This window comes from Prosopis cineraria, unplaced genomic scaffold (genome assembly GCF_029017545.1).
Source record: "Prosopis cineraria cultivar Desert tree isolate PC_DT_omini unplaced genomic scaffold, ASM2901754v1 PC3, whole genome shotgun sequence".
NCBI classification, from domain to species: Eukaryota; Viridiplantae; Streptophyta; class Magnoliopsida; order Fabales; family Fabaceae; genus Prosopis; species Prosopis cineraria.
In genome coordinates, this window is record NW_026555334.1 from 6544213 (window position 1) to 6566404 (window position 22192).

The window sequence follows — 22192 nt, forward strand, 5'->3', positions numbered from 1 at the left end:
TTAATTATCATTACTAAAACATTTATATAGAATATTTAATTAAAATATAATTAGAAAAATGTAAATTTTTTTAAAAAATTAAAATTTCAACTAACATTTTTAAAAATTGTGAATTAATTATCAATATCCTATGTTAAAGGATCAAGGTCCTTAAATTCAATTTCAGAATTCCATGATCTTTAATTATTAGTACAAGCTTTCCAAGGTCCTCGTTGGTGATTTTCCCATTCAAATTTGCTTCGCTGGTTGGCTCTGCCTCTGGCTGTCTTTGTCCCCATGAATAACTTGCTAGTATGCTACTATCATCTTAGATGCCGATTTAAACATTAAAGTATATCCACAACTTTGTAAATCATCCAACTAAACAATTAGGTCTAAAACCTGGCATCTGTGTTTTCATACAATGGTGCTAGAAGGAAACACCTGAATCAACACTAAACAGCCATACTTGTCAACACAATGTACTGCAAAATATAGAAACATGTGACAAGAATTGTACACTATACATAGTCCAGTCTGCTTCTCTTTCAAACCTTGCAGCTTAATTGAAAAATAATACATAACTTACGAATTGGCCTCAAATATTCGTGCTTTATGTTACATTTAAAGAATGGGGTGTGTAAAATTGAAGGGTTAGGAATTTGGTATATATTCCGAAGTTCAAGAAGCATGCTTCTATGCTGACCTACTGAATTTGAGAACTAAGGGGAAAAAATCAAAGAATTTACAAGTCATTTACGAATTCTATGCTATATAACCGAAAAGGTTAAAGATTATTTTTCCTCCAGATCCTTGTTGGAACACCGTAACACACTGGAGCGGCCCCAATCAAGAAAGGGAGGGTGCAAGCTTCACGTGCCTGACACATGAATGATGCAATTTTGGGTCTGTGATCACAATAACTCTTGAAGATGTCACTTTCACATTCTTCTAAGGCCTTCTTTCTAGAAACTTTCTTCTTTGCTTTACCCTTTCCCTTCAAGTTCATGGCCTCAAATTCTTCTGATAATGAATTACATTGCAAACATTCCCCGGAAAAATTTAATCTTTCTTTCAACCAGGCATCAAGCATGGCCTTCCCAAATCGATCTATATCCTTGTCTGTCACTTCCCACAGATTGGCAACTATAGCTGGAGAACCAGCCAGAAGGTATGAAAGGGGAATACCTTGTGGGGCATAGCTCCCATGTAAGGTCAATGAACCACTGCTGCATCCCATCAAAAGTGTAGCACCACATTTATCAAGTTTCTGAATCTCTTGCCTGGAAATATATTGTGCTCCTGTAATGTAAAGCCATGTACAGATGAACATTAATCATACTCATGTGTAAAGGCCACACCGCCACAATGAATGACAAAGATGAATTATGCTCCATTGATGAAATTCTTCGAACTTACCACTCCCATGGCCAAAATATATAAAAAGGTCATGGCTTTTCAAGGCTGAAACCAATTCTTCCAAAGTGGGTCTTAAACCTGCCTTGCCCTGTAAATTTATTTATAAAAAAAAAATGGAAGTTCAAATGAAAGGCATATTTTCTCTGTGAAAAATCTCTAGCATTTCTTCCATAATATTGTTAATTTTCTTTTGTATAGAATTAGCACCAGCCCAGTGAATGCAGTTGTACAAGAAACAAAATAATTAAAATGGCATGTAATCTGGCAGAAACAGTTAAATTATACGGTTCTCATTCAAAATTGCAATTACCTCTAGGTTTTGACTTCTAAACCAATTCTCAAATTCAGTTTGAGTGCTAGTGAGATCACCATCTGGGTTCAATAGATAAAAAGCGTCCAGCGGATCTATCAAAGGAAAGGGCATTGAATTCCCATCTACTTGCTTGTGATGGTTGCTGCTTCTGTTAAGAAGTGCAGAGATGCTGCTGACTGATGGCATGCGATAAACCTCCTGGTTTCTTAGTACAGGCAAATTTTCCCAAGGAAGCATCTGCCACCATAATAGAGCTTGTTATTGTTTCAGAGATGACAGTTATCTCTGGACAAAGCCAAAGGCAGCACAGTTGAACATTGCTCTGTTTAACATGAGCGCTACAAACGGGCTGCTGCATATGTGCTTCGCATAGCCGAGCTAAAGAAATAGTTTAACGCTACAACAGTAGCATAGCACGATATCGTGGATGGCAACAGGCTATAGTGGGTTACAATTAACTATGATCAATTTAATCTGAAAGAAATAATTACCAACTCACTCGTAACGTCTTAAAAAATATGTTTCACTACAAACAGAACGAAGAAAAGGAATTTTTCTAATTTTAACTATACTATATTATCGCTTGATGGGTTTCAAAAGGATTTAACAATAACTGAATGCTTACAATTAATCTTTTACCAGCACACACGTGTACCTGAATGTCATAATCCAACACAAGAATTATTGGCTCTCTGCTCTGTCCCACTTCAAACACGTTTAGTGCTTCATTTAAGATTTGAAACGCAAGCTCAGATGAGGTTCCAGATCCATTGGCGGCATTTAACAATATGCCACGCCATGCATCATCACAATAACCTACTTTAGCAATGTAGCAGCCTTTTTTGAAGCATAGCTGGGAAATCCATGTATCTCCTTCACAATTATTCTTTGAGCCTCCAAGAATGACTTTAAGAATACCCTCATTCACATCCAATTTGCATTTAGATCTTAGATCATGCAATAGCTTCTTGTGCGCCAAGTCCAAATTCTTGTGGTCCATCCATTCTCCAAGAAGTAAGTATTTCCATGAACCAAACCATGAATCTTCAATGTTCCTAACAAAATATAACAAGGCAATTGTGAATAAGAAGATAACGATTAGTTTTTTTCTTTAAATTTTGAGACTTTTATATAAGCTATTTGCGCACAGCACTACATTTAGCTTTTGGAATTTTTTATAATATTGAGCGGAGCTATTGTCATCTTGAGTAAAGCTATTCAATAATGAATGATGCCCATTACCAAGGGGAAAAAAAAGGGGTGTACTAATGACCGGTCAAAAAGTCAAGTTCTTTCACTGATAGATGCACCTCAAGAATGGGAAGTTAATTTTTCAACTTAAAATTCAGTCAACGAATTTTCAAGACAAATCTCAAGGTATACCTGTCGAGAGGTCATCTCTCTACAATCACCCCAAAAAAACAAAGCAGGCTAGTAAGAGAATTCAATTTGACGTGTGAAAACATAAAGCAGGTAATGTACCTCAACAATTTATTAAGGCGTTGATCAAGCTTCGTTCTCCACTTCCACCATAGCATCCTATTTCTTTTCGTGTCTTCCAAAGGGAATACTGAGGATAAGTAATTTCCTTCCAATATCGTTTTGAATGCTGGAACTACATCGTCAATCACTGTAAAACCCCAAGGACAGTGCCACTGCTTACTTGAGTTCTCACAATCGGAAAGGGTGCCCAAACCAGAATTTGGATGATCATCATCATCATCTTCTTCTTCTTCTGAATTTGATCACGAAATGATAAAATTAGCATGTCAGGCTGTATAAGCCTCAAACCTGTATGAGATGCTATATAAATGCCAAGTGCACATGAACTAGATACCTTCTGAAATTGAGTCCACAGGTAGTAACATCACAACAGGTTCAGTCTTGAAACTAAATCGTGACACCAACACCCAGGCATCAACACACGTAGGACAAAGCAGTAATTCTTGCAACAAACTAGTATAATCTCTTCCAAGCAAACTTATACTGACAACTGCCGTAGAGGGAAGGCCAACCAAAAAGTTCTTCACATATTCTTCGAGCTCTAAAGTGGTCTCAGGTGCAAGTCTGTGATAGCAATGCTTCAGATTGTATGCGAATTCACTCTTTTCTTTAATCTGCAATCAGAAAAGCTATTACCTGAGTAAGTCACATGTCCCTTCCCTGATGCAGGAAGATGCAGAAAGAAGGTATACTATGAAGCTGAAGTTATGAAATCAATCACTGCTTCTTGCATACTAGTTACTATTGTTAATTAAGAAGAAATCCCTGGATATTAGTTACTATTGTTAATTTAATCCTCAATCATTACTAAAAAAAAAAAAAAAAACTTTAAGCATGTATCATCAACATAAATGTTTAGGATAAATCCAAGAGTGAAACAATATTTTCGTCTTTGGCAAAAAGGAGAAAAAAAAACTACATTTTCGTCCTTGAAAGATGATCCCATCATCAACTAACTACCTTAAAGATTTTGGTAGCACTATAGTGCTTCAATATTTGATTTCTTCCAATCTCATCCTTAAAGAAGTAGAAAATTTATATTGCAGAAACTCTTGAGGAGCGAATTTTCTTTAAGAATGAAACATATCAAACTTTCAAGTTGTAAAGTGAAACATAACCTCTGAGGAAGCCAAGCCAAATGATGACCCATATGGGGTTTTGAAAAGTGTGATTGGACCGACTTACTAACCAAGTAAATGGGAGAAATTTATTTTTATATAATTTCCATATATAGAATAGATTGATTTCGTAATTATAGGATTTTATTTATTCTGATTTTCTTCCTATTCGTGTGGGATTCTTTATTCCCTCTGCTGTGTCCATGTACCAATCGTTGAGGAATAATATACAAATTCCACAAGTTCTACAGAAAGACTACCCCAAGAATGATTCATATGTTTCTCAACACTCCCCTCAAGCAAAATCCCCTCATCTTGAAGTATGAAAATACATAGGTCCACACTGGTAAAATTAAAAATTAAAGCAAATAAGGTTCATTTTGACCACTTATTCAAAGTAACTGACACTATGCCAATCACGGTTTCATTTCAAAAGTTGTCAGGAAAAAGGCCCAATGATTATTATTTTTTGAACTCCAAAATTAAGCATCAAACATACCTCAGCATCAACAAATGGTTGTACCACTTTGCATCTCCCACTTAGATTTGAACAGAACTGGTAGGCAAGATGAGTTCCAATTGAAGCTTGATGAAAATATGAAGCCCAATAATTTTCACCCAAGGCTTTGCTAAATGATGACAAGGAAAATTGCTCACTTGAGGCAGAAACTATATATATCACAGCAAGTAATCTAGATACCTGTTGCAGTGTCATTAACGTTCCAAGGTCACACAACCTGGTCTAGTAGTTGACTTGAAAAGGAACAAAAAAACAGCCCAAAAAGCCAGAAAGTAAACCATTCAGATCTGTTTTTAAAATATGTGCAAGTCATACTTCTTGCATTCCTTTAATTGTAATAAGTAAGGTATCCATAAAGCAGACATTGGCATGGTCAAATGACAGGACACAAACACCTTAACACATCAATCTTTAGAAATACTCCCCCCAGACCACGTTCCAATTTATAGGACACCTTCTAGAAATAATTTTTAATCCAAAATGCAAGACACCTTGTAATAATTAAATTACTTTTTCCAATTTTACCCTTTCTTGATTAGCATGAAGGTATTTAATATAGTTATATAATTAATTAAAGTCAAGATTAAAAATGAAAATACATTTCATTTTTTTTATTATATTAAGAAAAAACTAACTTTTCTTAAAATGTGTGAAATGGTTAAACGTATCCTACAATGAAAACCAAAGGGAGTATAGAACACAAGTATGACATGACTTAGCATTCATCTATTTTGTTTAACTTTCGATTAGTAATATGCTTAAGATAAAAACAAAACTGGTAGGATTACATTACATATTCTAAGTATGTTAAATGATCATTTTCTGAAAAAAAAAAATGAATGAATAAATCATTGTTAATATCATTAAAACTATTCTTCCATAAAAAATAAGAAAAAACTTCAATTATCTTATCAGGATGACTTCTCTTTACTCATTTTGTGGGTCTTTTCTTCCTTTTTTTTTTTTGGGGATCATTTGTGTCTGAGCCATGTTTTGCTGAGACCAAGCCATATTTGGCATGTGGCCAAGCTGCATATATAGCTTGTCCAAGTCAATTTTGATATGTCCATTTTGACACATCCATATGCATGAAAAACGTGTCCTGAAATAGGTGACTCTAGGCTTTCTAGCATTTCATACTGCCCAAATAAACTGTTGCTCTGTATGAAACTTTTACTAAAAGTTCACTTTTAATGAAATACAGTAAAGCCCAATAATATATGGAAAGCAATTCGATTTACCATGGATGTAAAACAGGCTTAAAAGGCCGCAAGTACTAAAAGTTCAAGATGTAAGCCAATAAAAGTCAAAATTGCTTCATGCTTTGTCAGGACAAGGATCTTAATTCAGCATCAGGAAATGACTAGCCTTTGTAAGTGAAAAGATATATAGGAAAAATTAAAAAATAAATAAATAAATAAAATCAGGAAAGATATGTTTGACCTTCTGAAAAAGAACAGGAACCTCACGAGAGAGTACAAAGGCTAGCATAAGCCAGGATGCTAGATCTTCAAACTTGATGCAAGATATATCAGAGAAAACAGTCCTGGGAGGAAAAGGGCAAAATGTAGCGAGTGAAAAATGTAATACAAAGTTATTTCTATAAAGCATCAATTCTAATAATGTAAAATTTTATTAATCTAGCACAACGAAAGCACCATTGTTGGAATCCAAGTATACAATGATGATTCAACACTTCCACAAAAGCTTAATGCAAGACTTTATTCTTGTTAAATTATTGCAGAAGTTTTGGTTCAAGGAAGGATTTTAAGATTGTTTGGAAGTAGAGGGCATTCCTTTTTGAAAAATGTCAAATTGCATCACGAGGCAAAAGAAGAAGGAAGAAATATTCAGTTTCAGGGAGCCAGATAATTTCAGAAAGAACCCATATAATATCATATGCATTGCCAAGCATGACTTCATTATTGTTAATATCAAAGGTCAATAATAAAGCACATTATAGATGCCAACGTCTTATTATCTATCATATAACAATTGAAAGTTTTCCCATCAAGGAAAGAAGCTCGCATGTGCAGACTTCAATGTTTGTAACAGGCAAGTTGTGGTTATTACAAATACCTCAAATGCTTGGAATGATAGCTCCTCAAAAAGAACCAACAAATGTCATGGAGTATTTCTGCACGTTCAATAGCAAAAACATCTCCTCGGCTCTCCTTTGCAACCACAAGGCGAAAATAATCTAGTGCAACAGGAACCAACTTTTGGCAGAATGAGTTTCTGCTGACCAGAACAGATATTCTCCTTAGAAGAATGTTATGAGCATCATCAATTTGACCAGGATATGCAAGAGAATTCCCTGCCAGTCAAAAGTTAATATCAGAGAAGGAATGGTAAACAACTATGTAGTGTAACATAAGTAAATGCCAAGCTGAATCCTTCAGAAGAACTAGCAGCCTTCAAAATAAGATAATGCACATGGTTTTAATTTAAAATTCACACAAACAAATTTTCAATATCATGCATATAAATTATTTAGAAATTATTTGAAAACAATCCTTTGCTGTGTAAGAAAAAGAAAACATGAAATCGCAATCATACCTAACTGAGTGAGTAGCTTCATTGACAACTGCCTACGGACAAACTCCCATTTTAGATGAATAAAATCTTTCATTATCCCAGATTTCATAATTTCATGGGGAATACAGTGCCAACACCTCATTTTAATGCGTTTGCATGTCACTCCACACCTTGAAGGCACATTGCAATCTGTATCCTTCAAAACTGACTCCTTCTGGAAAAGTATATCAGACTGATCAGAAAGAGAAATATGGTTCCCCTCCAAACTTCTTGAATTGCTGACTTTTGACTTGCAAAGACTACTTGCAAGTTGGTTCTGAGATGATCGATATCTAGAACGAGTTAACCTTGAATTATTCTCAAGTACTAAGGTCTTCTCCCCTGATAAACACTTAGCTGAATTCTTGTTCTTTCTAGTCTGTTTAGTTCTAATCTTGGTCTCCGGCTCTTCTCTCATGCATTTCAACTCATGTACATTTTCTTCAGAGACTGTAAAGCAGGCAGAACTCTTACAAGCACCGCATCTGAAATCTGTTGTACTCTCATCACTATCATCTTGGGGACAGGTTAGAGGGTTTTTCCAGTCAGAAAGATTTAATTTGTCCAGGGCTGATCTGTACCAATTTTCAGCTGTCACTACAGGAATATCCCCTGTACTACTGTCAAATCTACTTTGACACAAATCTCCATAGTATTGGTGCAGAGTTGCTTCAAGTGTCAGCTTGCACTTTGAGCAACAAAATGATGTGCAGCTTTCTTTCAGTATATGGTCAGAACTTTGAAGTTCCTTTTCTGCTAAATCCCAAAGTTGTTTCTTGGCATACAATTTTCCTGGCAGTATTACACATAAAAGAAAATCATTTTGAGACCAAGCAGAGAATGAAATTTTACCAATCAATGGAGGATATGTTAAAACAAGTTTATTCCATACCTAAGATTAAAGAGAAAGCAACCATAAACAATGATATCTTCAGTCTGCATGATAGGGCTTTTCCCCACTGTAGAGAAGTTTCAGCCTCAGCACCATTTCCTATCATTTCGTGAATTATTCCAACCTATGGACAATACGAAAGATCAGAAGACTATTATGCAATTTGGACATAGGATCCTCCACCAATGCTTTCTATTTTCCTCACATTAGAGGATCAAGATATATATATTGCGGAAGTCAAACCTGAAGCGTGCTCTCTAGATAACACTGCATGATTTTCCATGGACTAAGGTAGCCGTCCTTCAAGTCCCAGGACAGAGAATTAAACAACAAAACTTCTCTGGCAACTGATTTGTTCACTCTGAAATTCTCAATAATGTACCCAAGATTATGAGAGAATCCACTCAGTTCCTTGTTTTCTCCAGCCTGTTGCTGAACAGTATACATAAATTTTCCTTGGAAAAGCTTGGCACGCAGCCTCTGAGCTTCTTTTGCAAATGAAAGAGCCTAATGAGAAAACATAAGATCATTATAAAGATAGATTAAAAGTTGATAAACAATGTAAAGCCACAGAGGTCTTGGATCCCCCTACCCTGCCAAAACAAAAAAATCGAAAAGCTGGACCAACAAATGACTAAAACAAGAATCTGTAGTATACAATGAAAGTGATATTTAAATGAGAAGTCACAAACTGTTTAAGTACTACTTTAAAATTCATTTGGTCCATAATTCCTGTGGTGCAACTCAAATGACGATACAAATTCCTAAAACCTATAAATATGAAAATGTAGACATCTAAGAAATGCACGCCACTTCATGAAGACAATTTGAAAGAAAATAAGGCACGTCCCATAGATACTACAAAATCCTGATTAACTAATTTTAATGATTCAAAACACGCAAGATTTTATAAAAACAACCCCACAAGATTAGAATATTAATCATCATTTGTGCAATCTATTGCAAAAGGGATACCAAATGACAGAGAGAAATAAAAACAAAAATCACTGTTATTGATTCACTAGTTAGAAGATAGACGATGCAATAACAACAATAATAAGTCTTATCCTACTAAGTGGAGTCAGCTACATAAATTGCACGATGGGATTGTATTCCATCAAAGAGGACTGACGGTGCAGTGGCATAAAAATTTAAAATCAAATCCACTGCTACTTACCTCTGTTAATTGTCCACTTGAAATAAGTCTTGTACACAGATCATAGTAGAGACACCCAGCAACAAAAGCAGAATGGTTTGAATCAGGAACCTAGAGGAAAAATCAGAAAACACAGTGAAGATTCCAGATAAAAAGAGCATTATGGAAGAAATTGGCTAGTCAAAAGTGCCTTACACTTGACATTAATTCAGATGCAACTTTTCGAATATCATCAACTTCAATGTCTATCTGGAAAGAGTTCATGTGATGGTAAGAATCCCTAGGCAAGTTGGCAAACAAAAATGAGAAATTCTGTTGAAACCCCATCACTAATGGTTGGAAGCCTTGGAGATAACGTATCCAGAAATCAAAACTGCAAAGTTCTTCAAAGTGTTCTGATGAGTTCAAGATGAATTCCTCATCTACAGGAGAAACACAGAGTGCATGACTTATCCTTCTACTTTCCCACAGTAAGGCCAACCACTTCTGAGTTGAGAGATTCTTCAACTTAAACAATCTAATCATTAGCCGATATGAATCACTATAAAGTTCCATGAAACCCTGTAGATATTGCATTAATATCAAAAGTTATCCCCATCAACCTTATAAAAAATACTACAGGAACCAAGATAATTGAAACAGAGCAAACCTTCAATTGTAATAGGTCAATCATGTTATAGAGTAGTATCACCGTATTGTCAGACAATGCAAAGCCCTCTTCCTTGTCACAACAATCAAGAATGTAAAAGCTTAAAAATAGATTTAAGGCTTCCTTGACATCTTCAAAGATTTTCTGTTCAATGCACAAACCAAGCTAAACTTTAGCAACGAGGAAGTTGTTAAGTTTAACATCATAAAATAATAAGGTATAGTTACAACTATCTTTCCTGCCCCTGCCACAAAAAAGAAGAAAGTGCAACCATATTAAACCTTAAACTAATAAATGAGAAATCAGTTTATGCTTTAAGACCTGTGAGCTTGGCTCAGCTTCCATGATGCATAGTGCACGCAGGCAATATGCAATCAACAACTGTTGATCGAGGGAATTTTTAGTGGTATGTGTTTCACAAGAAATCTCCTTCTGTTTAAAGAAAATAGCATCATATCACTGGCATTCAGAACTTCAACAATAAGTTCTTTGAAAATGATACGAGTAATATATTCAAAAAAGTACAAAAATACTGCAAGGCTTACTATCATAATTATTGCTTCAGAGAAACACTGAATACAATCCTTCAGTCTTTCTATGCCACAAACCCTTAAGGCCTTTCCCTTTCTCACAAGAGTTTGTGCTTTTTGAAAACAACTATCCCGATTGACATATACATCTTGCAGGAGGATACCTGTGATTTTCATTTGCATGTACTGACAGAGCTCTGGGTAAGTAAAACTCATTTCCTCATATGCAGTAAGTTCCTAAACAAGACATAAGAAAAGACGAATCATGAACAAGTTTGATAGATTGCAATATGCAGCAGCGAAATTTTCATGGAAAACAAATATTTGCTAGGAGACCACACTTGTTCCAATATCATGCCAATGCTCCTCTTTGAAAGCTCTGTTGAAGATGACAGAAGACAGTACAAGGTGACGGAATTATTTTTCTCATCCACATGCTTAACACGTTTGCATTCCATCTGGATAGCATGTCATATAACAATAAGTAAAACGAAATAAACTCAAAGGAAAAAGTCAAACACAAAGCAAAATGCTTTGATGACATTACCTTCACCCACTGCTTCACTATAGGCATAGGAGTTGCCAGGTTCTCAAATTGATCATTAGCAGAACACCAATTTTTAAGGATAGATACAATTTTCTTCCTCACTTTATGATAGTCAACTTGATTGAGAATATCCAGGAGAAGAGCACTTCTGGTGTAAGCCTCATTCACAAACTCTACAAATTCATCTCTTAATTGACCACCACAATAACATTTAATACAGATCCATGATGCCTTACAGCATAAGCTCAGCACCTTTGAAGCCTGCAATAGTATTTCAAACAAACAACAAATGGAAAGGATTCACGGGGAAAAAGATATGATATTCTTGTGATTCATCTATGATCCTCATATTTACATTTCTCTGTTTCAACAGATTCAACTTCACTGGCATCAAAATAGCCATATTGGCTAAGTGAAGGTGCTTTCACTCACTGCATATGCATATTTTCACCTACAAATACATTTATTTTCCTTCATTATTAGTTGCTGACTTGTTGGACTCGTAAACTTTATGCCCTAGCAAGTGGTTCTCTGAATAAGTGTCAGCCAAAGCTTGGATGACTAAGTGTAAAAAATAGATCCTTACTGAGCTGTCTTACAGTAGAAATTTCTACCAAGCAGCGTCCAGTGTGAATACAAGTTAACTTTTTATTAGTTGTCAAGCCTTGCAAGCCACAGGGCACGTGTTAAAGTTATAAAACCAACTCTGCATTCCTGCTTTTGAACCTTAGTTGTTAGGTCAAATTATTCTTTAACAACATGGGCATATATGAGATATGGATTGGTCCTGCCTTCATTCCAAAATATGCTTGGCTAAAAACAAGATGCGCTGCCCTCTTACTATCAATTGGTGGTTAATATTTTAACTTAAAGAGTCATGTACTAAATCCAATTATTGGTTTTCACTAACCAAAGAGCACCATTACAAACATCAAGTCTTGTGATTCTTATGAACTCCCTTAAGAAATATAAAACAAGTTTGAACAAAAGCAATATCAAAAAGAAAAGAAGTAAACATATGCCATCTCTGTAATTAAAAATTAAAAACTGAGAATAAAATACCTCTTTTGCTTCCTTGTTTCTGTGCAAAACTACAGCAATATTGTAGAGACATGCAATTATGTAATTTCTCCCTTCTTTTTGGATATGTTCACTAGCAACAATTTGCTTAATTAATCGTGCACTCTTCTGAAATGAGAAAGGAAAAACTAATTATCATGTGGGAATAGAAGAGGTAACATAAAATTCCACATTAATTTTGGAGATTCGGCAATAATTTCAATCAAAAACTAAATCATAAGAAAATGACAAGGATTGAGACCATCTCATGATAATTAGCACGAACCTGTATGTATAGTTTACTTTTGATGGACAGGGTATAAGCTGCCACAGCTACGTTAAGCAATGTTCTACAGTTTTCATCAAATCCGATTCCATCCCTTTTGATCGTAATGCTGTATGTGAAAAGAAGTGAACTTTAGGGATTCAACACTATAAACAATCAATGAGATGAATAAACAAGTGGTGCCAAAGACTATTGTCTTCAAACAATTTGAAATATTTTACATATGACTTTAACGTGGTTCTTTATATCTCATATCTCCATTGCAACTGTTCACAAGATACTTTCAAGTATTAGATAAGTGACATTGAACAATTCTGTAGAACAAAATAGAAAAATATATAGGCCCGCTGGCCATGCATACAGGACCATGCTGAACAAGAATAACAGTAACTAAAAAGATGTCAAAGTGGAGCAGCCAAGAGCAGAAACTTAGACAGTCGCATTTATTGTACATCTCCAATTAATATGAAATAAAATTATCCACTATTAAAAGAGAAGAAACTAAAAACATGATTTAAAACAATTTGTTTGTTCACCTTGGACGTGAAAATATAAGATGGCAAAGGAGAAGGAAAGCATCTAACACAGTGGACAGCATGTTCATAGCAGAAGCACCATCCTTTGCAGCAACTAATTGTTTCCTTTCTGAATTAATTGATTTAGCAAGTGGTTGGGAAAAGAATTTCAGAGCATTTAAGTAATATGGCACGTAAGTCGAATCCAACAGTGTACTTATTTGACTAGGAAGATCCTTCTCTTTTACATTGGAGCAAATATCCAGGTCACCACACAAGGTACCAATCACAATTGGTAAATCCCGTAGCATGTTCTCATTATCAAGTAATGTTCCAATCAAGTATTGAAATTTTGCACCTCCTGAAGATGCAAGATCTCCATCTCTGGGTCTCAGGTCACAACTAATAAGTAGCAATCCAGCAATGTAAAGTCTCAGAATCACACGAACAGGTGTCATAACCTGCCATCAAAATGAAATAAAAAATTGACAGCATTATCATAATTGAAACATGCACACAATCAAAGGTTGAAAATACAAAATACCTGCTGCAATTGTTCTGCAATTTTGTTCAGATGTGCTGCAAATGCAATACAAAAAGCTGCATTTGCAATCTGACATTTATTGACACAGTAAGATACAAGCTCAACATAATCTATTCCAGTTTCCTCTTCAACCTGAAAAGATAAATAACATTTGTGGACATTAGCAGCAGCCACTCAAGCAAGATAAATCTAACTCTAGATCTTGAGTTGTTCAAATATAATGATAGAGAATGAAATCAAAAATTAGAATTTAAGCTGCTCTCTAACTCTAAGTTAAACAATCACTGCCTTATCTCTATGCAGGGACTGCCAAGTGCCAAGTAACCTAAATGACCGACCAAAGGCAAGTCAAATAAAAGGCAAAACAACATAAATAACAGATGAGGAACTTGGAGTATTGTAGCATAAGTATAGGAAGACATTATGTGAGATTTAAATTATGATCAATAATTAATTAATTGTATGCTTGTAATCCATTTTACATTACCTGGCATTCATGAGCAACATGATCCAGTATATCAATGATACACAAGGATTTATTCTCTTGCAGCTTGAACAGTGAGGAACAAATAGTGTGGGCAATCTGCATAAAAATCTTATCAGAAAAGCAAGTGAAGGACTTAGTGACGCTTAAATCCAAAAGATGAAAAATAGGCTACCCTGTAAACTCGATCTTTCAATGAAGATTTCACGTACTCGGTCAATGTTGCACAGCAGAAAGCTTTTAACAAATGCACATCAATCGATGTTTCCTTCTCAACTAAATTTAAAGAACATTTACCCATATTAACTGCTAACGTCCTCTGCAAATTCTCATACGTACTGGCATCTAATACCCTGGAAGAATGAGTTTGGTAAAAGCAAGTTAACAGCTTAAATAAATCCAGAAGACACTTTCTGCTTAAATAAGGCTGACATCCAGGTAAAGATGGGGACAATCATTCAAAACATTTCAAGAAGGCTCTCTTAACAAGTATTTGGTTATTATACGATATGTGAGCTAGATGAAAGTGCCGCCTGGAAAGTTGGAAAGATATGAAAAGCGCAAAATATCAAGGTTGTTTCCCTTAAGCGAATCCCAGCTATTTTCATGCGATTATGTTAAAGATATCCTCCCTTCCATAGAAAACGTCAGACCTTTAGCAAAGCAAGCAATTCCTATTCACTTTCCAACCCGAGTTTTATGGGTGCATATGCTATGCACTATACGAAACATTAATCGCATAATAAATTTCCAAACCTTAGCCACGGCCATACTTCCTCTACCAAATCGAGCACCCTCCTAAAGCACCCACCGTCTTGGCTCCGTCCCATTGCAGCACACTTCACTAGCGTTAAAGTAGTCTCCACGACCAAGACACAGAAATCTTTGTCTCCACCGCTCTTATCCACTTCCGGGAGAAACTTGTTCTTCATTCTCACTGATTTCGAGGCATATCGAGTGAACCGAATCCTCTCCAAAATCTTAAGACCCTCAATCTCTGATTCATCGTACCGCCCACACACCTCTAAGCAATGCATCATTCGAAGTCTCATGAGCTCAACTGAATAAGGCTTGCAAGCCAATTGAGAAGCTACGGAATCCAAGCAATCCAAGCAAAGGTTATAAACTTGGAACAATTCATGAGCTAAGTCTCCCCCGCCACCGGATTTCGATAACTCCGACAGGCGCTTGGGTAGGATAGACAAACAGCGATTAAGAAACGAAAGATACTTTTTAGCAAGTGAACGGACTAGGGATTGTTCCTCGTTGGCCTTGGCCGATTTCTTGGTTCCCTTGGGTTTTCTTAGATCGTCAAATGGGTGGAGATAGTCCGAGAAAAGGGGGTAAATGCCTACGCAATCGGTGGATTCGAGTTTACAAATGAGAGATGATTCACTGGCGGAGGCCATGACGGCGACGGCAAGAGGGAGTGACGCTGTGACACCTTTATAACGAAGAAGGTATCGTGTTGTTTTGGGGAGGAAGGGGAGCGCTGAGTTTCAAAGGCGCGAATAGGGACAGCCGAATTCAAATTTACTCCACCAGTTCACTCTGTCTCTCATACTACGTTTAGACCCGGAAAATAAAATAAAAAAAAGTTGTGTAAAAAAAAAATATAGTAAGAAATAGTTTTTTCAAAAAATAAATTTAAAAGGAAAAATTAGAAAATGTTCATTATTTAGTTATTAATTATTATTGCTTAATTGTCAAGTGAACAACTTCTTACTTTTTTTTTTTTTTAAAGTGAGCAACTCTATTAACAACTATGTAGTAGTAATTGACAATTTTAATATAATAAATTGACAACTTTGATAAAAGGATATTAGGTTTTAAAGTTATTTTATTATTTTATGATTTATGATATCATTAGACTTTTTATATTAAATTTCTTAAGTGAGAATTGAGAATGATTTTTCATATTTATTTATAATGCCAACTAGTACTTGGAGACCCAAAAAGAAAAAAACAGAGAGAGAAAGAGCCCCAACGCTTAGATCATATTTTCTAATCTTTTATCACAAAGATCAACTAGATATTACATTGCAATGAGATGAGATTTGGAGGGGAGGGGGGAAGCTAATCATACTACCATGACTTATTTAGACCTAAAATCATTTTGGGAGTGTATAGACATTATTTAGAGTTATTTATTCAGTACTCTCCTTTTTTTGTGTTGATTAACAATGTAAATTGTTAAAATTTGTATCAAGAAAAATGTAATGAAATAATAAATTTAATAAAAATCATACACTATATTTAAGTACCTAATACAAAACAAATTGTCTCATTAAAAAATATTGCCAAAAAAATTAAGCATAACAAAATCTTAAGAAAAAAGAGGATATTGCATTCTTTATAATCTTACATTATTTTTTTAACACAATTACCTGAAATATGATACACCATATTTTAAAAAATGAACACACACACATGATGAGAGCAATGACAACACAAGCAAGCCTAATTGGTGAATCCTACTAAATAGGATCAATTACATAAATGGTATGATATTATTATGTTCTATCAACAATTAAATTTTTAAATATATTGTTTGCCAAAAAGGTCCGCCAAATAATTTTATTGATTGTTTTCTTCGTTATCTCAACTTTATATTCTTCTTGTCTATCTAAACCCTAACATTCACTGTCATAGGTCTCATTACAATTTAATAAAATTGATGTATACTTACTAAGTACTCTCCGATCTCGCATAATGACCATGATGACAATAAGAAGTCTGATCTTATGAGGTGAAGTCCGTTAGTCTGGTCAGACATAACATGTTAATAAAGAGAATGAGATTATCTTAAATGACAGATGGTAGAAAACAATCGGACAAGGCATTTGAACACGTTCCCAAAATTCATATTTGGTCCATTTGCAATTTTATACAACATCTAAAGTGGTTGTTTGAACTCTGAATGTCGTGAAATTTCCAACAACTAATCAATTCATTGTGAGGGTTCTGAAAACAATTGTTCCAGAAATAAAATGCTCAGCTGAGAGTCTCTTCCAAATATTGCCACTTTGTTAGAAGCAGCTTTCAATTGACTCATCAAATCAAAGTTTAAATGTAAAACCAGAAAAGCAACTCGAACTCAATACATTGGCATGACCCCAAGCTTTCCTTGGTCAACCACAAACTAATAAATTAAGAGAAAAAATACTGTGGCAAAACCAATTGCAACAACACGGTATCATGTAACTTAAAAGAACTCTTTGATAGATGAACTCCGTTTCCATGAAAGTGTCCACATGAACCATATCTCACCAAGGAAAAAAACATGGACAAGAATTACACACACTAATCATTCTAATTTCTAAGACTTTGTTCATGATGCTGTTGTGTCAGCCTTCTGATCCTCCAACAACTTAAGCTCCTTGCGCCAATCTTCTAGTTTCAATAGCTTTTCCAACTGTTCTGGCTTCAAATCCTGCTCTGCACCTTTCTGCTGCAGGGCTTCCGTAAGTCGAATCTGCACCAACAAATTAAATGTTATGAACTTATACTAGATAAAGGGAAGAACCCTAGAGAGATAGTTCTTACTCAATAACAAGAAGTCTTGTCCCACTATGTCAGATAGTTATATAGATAGCACAATGACATTGATCTCTTTCAACAACCAATTCTTGCAACGTACGATGCTTAATTCAACCAAAAACCATCCGTAGTGATCAAAGCAGTTGGGAAACGTTATATTATAATTGACTCAAAATCCTAAAGTAAAATTAAGCTTGTGAAGTGGTTTCCTCCACCAACAAATCTAGCTAGTATTTTCATTTCTTCTCCAATTCTATTACTTTTCCTTCAAATTCTACCAATCTCTAGTTTGGCTACTGGTTTAATTTGAAAATTTCCTACTCAACACAATACAGCTTGAAAGTTTTCTAATAAAAACACCAATCATCCAGAACAAGCAAAGCCAACCAAAATCCCAAGAGCTTCCAGAACCCAAAGTATCAACGTAATTGTATGTTATAGTAAAATAAAGAAATTCTCCAATCAAGACAGGACAAGAAATAGCCACATGAACCTCTAGAATTTCAGAAAAGCAGTAAGCAAACAACCAGTGAGGTAACTCTGCAATGCTCTAAAGGAACAGTTAGAGAAAAAGTGACTGCAAAAATTCATTCATAAATAGCCAGTAAGATTTTGCATTGTCATTCCTGAATTAGCTCATTTGGTAATTACTATTCTGCCACCAGCAAGCACCCTTGGAGCAATTTCTTTTCTTCTCTTAAAAGCTTCTACTCAAGTCAACAATAACTCTATGAATGACTCTCCCTAGTCTCCCCTAACTAAATGTCTCCAAAAAATTCATGTCATATCAACTTTCATTTTTAGCTAGGAACATTCTTGTTATGCTCTTTGTCTTTTTCTTCTGACTGCTGCAATAAAAATATTTCATGGAGGGCAACACAAATGCCAATTATAATCAATGCAAATATTGCTAACCCGTCAATAGATCTCATATTCTTACTCAAATTAATCACATAAACATGAGAGGATGGTAGGCTAGTTTCCAGTTAACTGAAAGAGGAACTACTAAAACCAGTCTTCACAAGACTTCTATTTGATCTGAAGGGCATAGCACTACTTAGACAGTGCTTGAGTTTTAGATCCATAGGACAAATTGGAGTGTGGATGACAGTAAGCTTAGGTAATCAAACGTTGGACTTCTTGCTAAACATGGACACAGTTGTTAGCCATCAATCATTGTCTCTTATCCAACTATTTATCAGCCCATGGGTTAGTTCCAGCTTGAACACTCATAATATCTTCGGAAAATGGAAATGTTACATGGAGAACAGTACGAAATATAAATAAAAATATTAACAAAAATAGCCAAAACAATTTAGATGAATCATGTGTACTGAATGACATTGATATCTAATTAGTTAATGCTCCCATGCAATGCACGAGGTAGCAAACACTAGTTAACAAAAATAGCCAGAATAATTGGGACAAATTAAAGTAGGTAAAAATTGGGATTCAATAATTCAAGGAGAAAGAAAGATAGTGGATCTATATGGACTCATTCAAATACTTGAATGAAGGGCAGTAGTTGTAAATTAATCAGAAAGACAGAAACTACAGAAAATGCCTAGATATGTTTTTAACAGAAACACAACAGGCAGAACAAGTTTTCCTATGAAGACAACCTAAGGCTACCTCACAAACTAGGAAAAAACAAAATGAGATGCAAGGTCATATATATTTCATTTCTCAGTACTCAGTCAAAGTGATAAATGATCTCCAACCATAAGTCATATTTGATTAATAGCAGCACCAAAGTAACCCAATACGATGTTCTTATACACAAACAAAGGAAATAAAACAGTAATGTGAGTTTAAACTAGCTAATGAAACCATGCTATGCCCATATACTCTAAACTAATAACAGCATAATATCTCTATGACCAACAAAAATAAAATGGTTGATCTCCAGTTTCATGCTTCATGCCAGATACCAGCAAAGGACAATATAATAATTCGCATCAAGCAATTGTTTTTAGAATAAGAAAAAGTAACAGTGACATATCTAGTTAGACTTGGTATGATTAAAATAAATTGTCGTGCAAAGAAAGCAGAGGAGAGGGGGAATACGGCTTAGGCAAAAGAGATAGATAATTTCACATCAATTGAGACATCAGGACAAACCACTTAGGTTATAGTAAAGATTACCGAAACTTGAAAGGATAAAAAACCTGATCTAATAGAGAATGTTGGAAAGTATGGTTGATGTACCTTCTTTTTTAGTGCTCGAATTCTTTTATCTATGTCTTGACTACCCACTGGGTCTGAACCCTCTGCGGTCTCTGATGCAGGGGTAACGATGGAAGAATCTCCAGAAACAGCTAATTCATTCAACTGAGACCGTAATGACATGACAGAGTCTGATATGTGACCTGAATTGTTGACGGGTAGTTCTTCTTTGTTGCTACTATCTTCATCTCCAGTTTCTTCCAAGTTCTTTTCCTTATCAAGAGCAGCCTGCAAGAGAAAATTAAAGGAAAGATAAGAGATCCTTGTAAATTATGAAACTTTCAGAACTTGTTCCTCTATCTTCACAACGAAGGAATACACCCTAAAAACACATTATATAACAACTAAAACTTGCTCTGGTCAGTCCTGCTCAAGTGCCAATAGAATAGTTACTTAAATTCAATCTCTGCAGGAACTTTATGGACAATTACAGGCAAACTAGCTGATATATTTTCGCAGCAAATAGCATCTCTTATATGCAAGAAACATAGATGTTCTTGTACAATACAATTAGAGGTCTGTAATTTAGCAATTAAATGTATGAATGAAGACAACAACACTGTTCATTTTTGCTCACTTCATGCTTATATTCTCACACATTATCACAAGAGCTCATCAAATCCTATGCGTTCCTGAACAATGAAGTTTTCAGGGACTCAGTGACAACTTGTCAGCACTGAGTGGCAAAAATCATGGATGATAATCACAATAACATAGCTTCCAAGAAATTATCCCATCACAAAAAGTTAGAAGTTTTTACCCAGGTCATTCCTTTGATTACTATGAATATAAAGAGGCTTCAAACTCACAGATAAAATGATTTTCTTAAAGATAGCCAACATAAGAAAAAGTGAAAGGAAGCCAGAAATAAGTAATAGCAACTAATTAAGAAGAGAACTCATTTCAATACTATATTCCTACATTACCTACAATCAATTCACAATGAAACATAATGTCTTACAAGGTTGGCAGTTAAAAAAAAAAAATGCTTCCCTGGACTTTCAACTCAATGGGAGTGAAGGTTGAAAATACTTGACCTGGGAAGCCAGTTGAATAAGGAATCATGGCAGAGATAGGTAACGTGAGTACATAACACACCTGAAGCCGCTTTTCCTTCTTTCTTTCATTCCTCTTAACCGACTTAGACTTGGGTTTCGCATCTAATGAAGGATCATAACCTGGAGGTCCAGCTTGTGAAGCCAGCTCCTTTTTCAACTGCATAAACCAATCTAGAGAATCAAAATGGGAAAATTAAAAAAAAAAAAAACAGAAGAAGGAGAAGAAAAGGAAGAAATTCAAGATAACTGCCAGGACGTCTAGCCCAGAAGGCTTGTAATATCCGTTAAGCTAGTTCTTTGTCAATTTGAATCCAGCGAGAAATAAAATATATTACACTTCGTGCTGGTCTAGAACATACTTAACGTAACAAGTTCTCTTTTCATCCCAGCCCGCAGAATTTATAAAATCCAATTAGTCAATACATATGGTGCAACATTATGTAATGATCTCCATCTTCTCCTAAAACAAGTCAATAAAAACCAAGGAAGATGTTAACAACATTGTTTCGATACGCACACGGGGTAATACTCTCCATTGGTATATCGACAGTATATGGGAAGCCTAAAAATCCAGACTTTGTCAAACTAAGAAGGTTCGCAGGTAAATTTCGCAGCAGTAGTCAAACAAAAGGTTATTAAACCTTAACAGAGAAACCATGAACTGTTACAAGGATTATGATAGAGGAAATCGTACCAGGGCACCTTTAGATTGATAAATGGCGACTTCGTCTTGAGGAACATAGCCAGCTCTGATCCGAATAGGCTTCCGGAGGGTACCATCGGGTCGCCGGCTTGGCGCGAGAATTCTCTCACCTTCTTTTAGGGTTTTGCTCAGTTCCGCTAACTGCTTCAGTTGATCGTCACCTCCATTAGTGGTAGCCATGGATGGTGAGTTTCAGGTAAAGATAATCAGCTCTTACGTATTCCAAATTTCCAATGTTGGATTCCTCTCTTGTTTCTATTGTAGCGCGCTCCTACTTCTCCCCATCCCAGCTGGTTCTACTCATGACATTTTTCTTAGAAAATCATGAAATTTTTTTAATTAACTAAATCATGTTTGAATTAGGGGCAATTAATCGAGCTTCTAAAATCAAAAAATCACAAATTTTTAAAATTTATTATGGAGATTGAGAAAATACATTACATTAGTTTTTAGTTATTTATAATTAATAATATGTCAACCTTTTGTAATACTTTTCCCATTTGTGAAACTCTATTTAATAATATGTTTAAAAACATAGAACACTTATTATTTTTAAAAATTATTATCTAATTTT

At 35.2% G+C, this 22192-nt stretch overlaps 2 protein-coding genes across 3 annotated transcripts; both read right to left on the reverse strand.

The window, feature by feature from the left end:
* Positions 1–545: 545 nt before the first annotated feature.
* On the reverse strand, positions 546–15594 carry LOC129306986 (separase). 2 transcript variants are annotated; one of them, XM_054947823.1, is made up of 26 exons: positions 14848–15594; positions 14267–14444; positions 14095–14190; positions 13608–13739; positions 13085–13524; positions 12549–12657; positions 12266–12391; positions 11204–11464; positions 10998–11114; positions 10672–10893; positions 10448–10558; positions 10127–10270; positions 9673–10038; positions 9499–9588; positions 8565–8828; positions 8322–8445; positions 7412–8221; positions 6932–7169; positions 6296–6398; positions 4832–5032; positions 3549–3828; positions 3194–3443; positions 2367–2766; positions 1709–1948; positions 1399–1486; positions 546–1281 (listed from the first exon to the last, which is right to left on the reverse strand). In XM_054947823.1, the coding sequence occupies exons 1-26, from the start codon at positions 15498–15500 to the stop codon at positions 767–769; spliced, it is 6558 nt and encodes a 2185-aa protein (XP_054803798.1). In that variant the 5' UTR covers positions 15501–15594; the 3' UTR covers positions 546–766. The 2 variants fall into 2 exon arrangements, with proteins under 2 accessions (XP_054803798.1, XP_054803797.1); XM_054947822.1 differs by having other exon boundaries at positions 3194–3446.
* Positions 15595–17292: 1698 nt separating this feature from the next.
* LOC129304508 (partner of Y14 and mago) lies at positions 17293–21922 on the reverse strand. Its single transcript, XM_054944193.1, has 4 exons — positions 21610–21922; positions 20956–21072; positions 19840–20085; positions 17293–17566 (listed from the first exon to the last, which is right to left on the reverse strand). The coding sequence occupies exons 1-4, from the start codon at positions 21796–21798 to the stop codon at positions 17423–17425; spliced, it is 696 nt and encodes a 231-aa protein (XP_054800168.1). The 5' UTR covers positions 21799–21922; the 3' UTR covers positions 17293–17422.
* Positions 21923–22192: the final 270 nt, after the last annotated feature.